This window comes from Piliocolobus tephrosceles, chromosome 19 (genome assembly GCF_002776525.5).
Source record: "Piliocolobus tephrosceles isolate RC106 chromosome 19, ASM277652v3, whole genome shotgun sequence".
NCBI lineage: Eukaryota > Metazoa > Chordata > Mammalia > Primates > Cercopithecidae > Piliocolobus > Piliocolobus tephrosceles.
Window position 1 is genome coordinate 35,042,253 of NC_045452.1, and position 5,019 is coordinate 35,047,271.

Here is a 5,019-nt window from a genome sequence, read left to right on the forward strand (position 1 = left end):
GCCGGGCGAGGTGGCAGGCGCCTGTAGTCTAAGCTACTCGGGAGGCTCAGGCAGGAGAATGGCGTAAACCCAGGAGGTGGAGCTTGCAGTGAGCTGAGATCCAGCCACTGCACTCCAGCCTGGGCGACAGAGCGAGACTCCGTCTCAAAAAAAAAAAAAACAAGACCATCCTGGCCAACATGGTGAAACCCCATCTCTACTAAAAATACAAAAAACAGCCGGGTGTGGTGGTGGGTGCTTATAATCCCAGCTACTCGGGAGGCTAAGGCAGGAGAATCGCTTGAACCCGGGAGGCGGACGTTGCAGTGAGCTAAGATTGTGCCAGTGCACTCCAGCCTGGGGATCAGAGTGAGACTCTGTCTCAAAGAAAAAAAAAAAAAATTTCCTTCCCCTCTAGAATCATCCAGGCTGCCCATGTCCCTTTGCCCTGGGAGGAGGGCAGGTCAGCATCTTCGCCCCACCTCTCCACGCCTGTTCACAGTGAACGCCAGCACCTTTGCCCTACGCCTTTCGCAAGTAGATTTTTCCAAGAACCTTTGCAGGACGGAGGGGACGTCTTCCCCGGGCCGCAATACCAGAACGTCTCACCTCAAAATCTTCCTCTTAGATGTGGATGTTTCTGACCTAAAGCCCACTAGGCGGCAGGTGCAGGGAAGCTCTCAGCCTTGCCTCCCTTCCAGAGGAAAGCAGCACACAGCATCCCAAGACTAAGGCTCCTCCTGCTCCCGCCTGGACGGGACGTAAATGCCCCTTAGAACCGTCCGCACCCAGAGGCAGCCCCAGGACCCGCGCCCACCCCCTTCATTCCTTTTCCCATAAACTCACTCTCCCGCATTCCCCCACCTCCGAGGGCCCTCACATTGCGTGCCTGTACCCCTCGGCTTCTCCAGGCGCACTGGTCTCTGCTGGGGCTCTGCAGAAGCCAGGACTCTAGGCACGGCCAAGTGCCTCTTCTCCCCTTTTCCAGGACATACCCTGCACTGATGAACCTGTTTTCTGTCTTGTGCCACAGCAGTCTGTCCCAACCACGAATGTATGGGGGTCAGGAAAACCCTAATTTCTGCCCTTTGCCACTTAGAAGAAACTGGAGGTCGAGCAGGTGGCAGGAAGCGTTCGTAGGGACACAGCCCAGCCTGCCTGGAGGGGCCCCCACACCCAGCTCCCCAGGGCTCTGTGACCTGCTTCCTAATCCGACACTGGCAGGGCCCCAGCCCCACCCCAGCCTGGCCACAGGGAGAGGACGGGCCAGCACAGACTGCCCACTCACTCATCCATTCACACAGTCCTGCAGGGGGAGGGCTGGGCAGGTGGGGCCAGGTGGGGGCCAAGGTGGGGAACTAGGACCCAGGATGGTGAGCAGTGAGCGGAGAGCAGTGGGCGGAGTGGGGCTGAGCACCCCGAGCTGTAGAGCTGGGGTTGCTACATTTTATATAAACAGCTACATATTATGTAAAAAGTGGCAACAAAATAACAAAAGATCTTGTCTTGTGCAAAACCACCAGACAAGGCAAGCATGCAGCCTGTGCCTGCGTGGTGTGGCCCAAGTGTGTGAATGCGCCTGTGTGTGTGCACGTGTGAGTGCAAGTATGCGTGTGTAAATACCCAGGACGGAGGGCGAGCCCCGAATCTCCCACGGGGACTGGAGCTGAGGCAGGGGGGCATCCGCTGCTCCTACGGGAACACAATGAACACAGACACAGCAGAGCTGCTGCCAGGGGCTGTTCCCCAGGTTTGGGTGGTGAGGCAGGAGGCTGGGGCGGACAAGGGCAGAGATGGTGAGGCCCCTGGCCCCCACTCAGAGGCCTCGCGGCAGGACAAGGGCCCAGGCTAGGGGTGTGGTGGGTGGGGCCTGGCCCAATCACTGTAGGCAGGGCCTGGGTTCTGTCTCCACCCAGCTCCTTCCCTGCCCCCAGGCCCGCCTCCTGCAGCCTCTGAGCCTCCAGCCAGGCTGAATCTCCGAGTCAGCAGGTCTCTTCTTTCTGCAGATGCCTTTGGCCTGGCCCCAAGCTCCCCCTCGCACTCCCCAAGACCAAGTACTCGTCAGCTCCTCCAGGCCAGAACCACCCCGTCTCCCAGACCCACACTGTTCCATGACCTACACAGAACCCACCTCGGCCTGGGCCTCAGGAGGCCCCACTCCCTGCACACACACAGCCCACCTTGGCCTTACCTCATAGATGAGGAAGACTTTGGCACCCACATAAATGCCCATGCGCGTCACAGCCCGGACAGCAGCGTTCATGCCTGTGGAGTTCAGGGCAAACCTGTCAGTCTCACGCTGAGATGCAAGGTCCCTGGACGCCCTCCCCATCTCAGAGGGTAGAGGGTTGGAAAGGCCTGATCATCCTTCGCATCTCAGAGGGCAGGGGTTGGGAGAAGCCTGGACACCGTGTCCATCTCAGAGGGTGGGTGGTGGGGGAAGGCCCTGGTTGCCCTCCCCATCTCAAGAGGGCAGGGGGTGGGGGAGGCCTAGACGCCCTCCCCATCTAAGAGGGTGGGGATTGGGGGAGGCCCTGGAGGCCATCCCCATCTCAGAGGGCAGGGGGTGGGGAGGCCTGGACACCCTCCCCATCTCAGAAGGCACCAGGCTAGGAAACCTGAGGACCGGCCCTGGGCCCCCGGGTGGAGGCTCGGGCGAACCCAGCAGGCTCTAGGCTTCAGCTTCCGAGCACCTGGAGCATGGTGCCCAGAGATAAACTGGGTACATCCCATGCAGGGCGTGGCAACCAGGCGTGTGTGGCTGTCCCGAACACACCCCACCACCCCAACCTCTGCCACAGAGCCCCCACACTCACAGGCCACGGGGTCAGGCCTTGACCACAGAGCAGGATAAGAAGTGGGCAGGTGGAAAAGAGGCCAGCACCTCCCACACCAGCCCTCACCCCAGACATTCAGACTGCGGCACGGGGATGGAGGGGCCCAGAGAGCACCTCTGGGCACTGAGGAAGGCGCTCGCTGGAATGGGCATGGGCTCCTTCCTCTGCAATGAGATGGGGGACTAAGAACAGAGGCCCTCCGACCTCAGCCACCCTGGGGACAGCACTGCCCTGCCCCAGGGCCTCAGGCACCCTCACCCCCCAACCTGGACATGACGCTGGTGCCATCAAGCTCTGAGGTCACCTCCTCTTTCCTGTCCCCTTGCCCTGGGCTCCCAGGACTGCAGTGAAAGCCCCCATCCCGGCGGGGGCCTTGGCAAAGCCGGTTTCCTGGACAGGGACATTGATGGGAGAGCTGGCATACAGGAAACACTGGTGCTAATGTACCCCACACCTTCTTCCTGAGAGTGCCCAACTCAAAAGATACCCATGACTTCATACAAAAGGGGCAGCCGGCCGGGCGCGGTGGCTCAAGCCTGTAATCCCAGCAGTCTGGGAGACCGAGACAGGCGGATCACGAGGTCAGGAGATCGAGACCATCCTGGCTAACACGGTGAAACCCCGTCTCTACTAAAAATACAAGAAACTAGCCGGGCGAGGTGGCGGGCACTTATAGTCCCAGCTACTCGGGAGGCTGAGGCAGGAGAATGGCATGAACCCGGGAGGCGGAGCTTGCAGTGAGCTGAGTTCCGGTCACTGCACTCCAGCCCGGGCAACAGAGCAAGACTCCCTCTCAAAAAAAAAAAAAAAAAAAAAAGGGGCAGCCAAAGCCACCTGATCTTCAGAGAGTAAGAACCCCAAGCCAGCAGCCGGGGTCCCCCCACTGAGTGGGGTCTGGGGCTGGGTCACAGGCCTGAGCGTGCCCTTTCCCCTGGGACCAGCCCTGTTCTTCCTGCCTCCCTCCCGGTACCCATACCATGCCATCTATCCCTAAGCCATGCGGGTCCTCTGTCCCCAAGCCTCGTGCCCCTCAAAAGCCCCTGGCCTTCCCCTCCCTGCACTCGCAGAGGTGGAGGTGCTGACTTGCTGGAGGCTCCTGCCCAAGCCTCGGCAGCTCCCTTGAACATGGAGACCCCCACGAGAGGACTCTTGACCTCTACCCTCGTTACACAGGCTTCTCATCCGCTCTCCAGCTTGACCTGGGGCTCAGCAGGAGGGAGCAGGTGTGAGGTGAGGCCCCACGCCTTGAGAAACCCCAGGGATTGGCACACTGTGCAGGGTTCCCATGGAGCAGCCAGAGTATCTGCCACCATCCTTACACTGCAGGGATCCAACAAGGTCCCAGAGGGAAGGTGAGGGATCTTCCAGAGGCCAGCAGGTGGCAGCAGTGGCAGGACTCACCCAGACCCATCCTCAGGTTCAGCAGGTGGCCCTCTCCCCCCTCTCCCCAACCAGCAGCCAGGGGATCCCGACGGGGAGGTGGGAGGGTAGAGCCAAGCCCGGCAGCCATCCAGGAGGAAGGGGCACAGACATCAGAACAGGCAGAACACAGAACCTGCAGGGAGCTGGAGCTGCCCACACTGGCAGCTTCTCCGCTTGAGCAAGCAACCCCGTCTCTAAAGAACAGTGCCTCCCTCACGTCCCCACACAGATTGGAGCGGGGCTGCTACAGCTGAAATGGGGATGGGAGCCCAGCAAGCATCCCACACACACCCAGACAGCCGCCCCCCACCCGTCCCAGACAGCTGAGCCACCCCGCCCCCACCGCCCAGACATCTGAGCCACCCCAAGCACCTGACAACCAAAAGCAGTCGGCAGAGCCAAGTCCTGCTGCCCCAGGCTGGGCGTCCAAGGCGGTGCTGTGACTGCAGGTTCCCTGTCCCCCACTCTCACCGGAGTCGGGGGCAGTGAGGGAGATCCACTCAGCCACAGCTGGCCGAAGCTAAGCCCCCGTCCCTCCCTCGCCCTCCCTGCAGACCTGGTCCCACCACAGGTCCAAGCCCACATCTGGCAGGCAGCAGTTCGGCAGGGCAAGCAGAGGGCAGGAGCAGCGCACCCAGGCCACCGTCCACCCACAAGGCCTCTCTGGTCTCCCCAGCTCCAGGCGGAGTCTGTGTGCCACTCGGCGGGTCAGCCTAGGGTCACAGCCATCTCAGCAGCTGCCTGGTGGGCTTGTCAGGGGGCCTGGGCATGGCACTGCGGC

At 61.3% G+C, this 5,019-nt stretch overlaps 1 protein-coding gene across 1 annotated transcript in view; it reads right to left on the minus strand.

Moving 5' to 3' along the window:
• The window catches only part of PFKL (phosphofructokinase, liver type), a 36,740-nt gene that overhangs the window by 27,664 nt on the left and 4,057 nt on the right, over positions 1 to 5,019 (minus strand). The window contains exon 2 of the mRNA XM_026447469.2: positions 2,171 to 2,244. Within this exon, the coding sequence (XP_026303254.1) occupies positions 2,171 to 2,244 (74 nt within the window). The remainder of the gene's footprint in view (positions 1 to 2,170; positions 2,245 to 5,019) is intronic.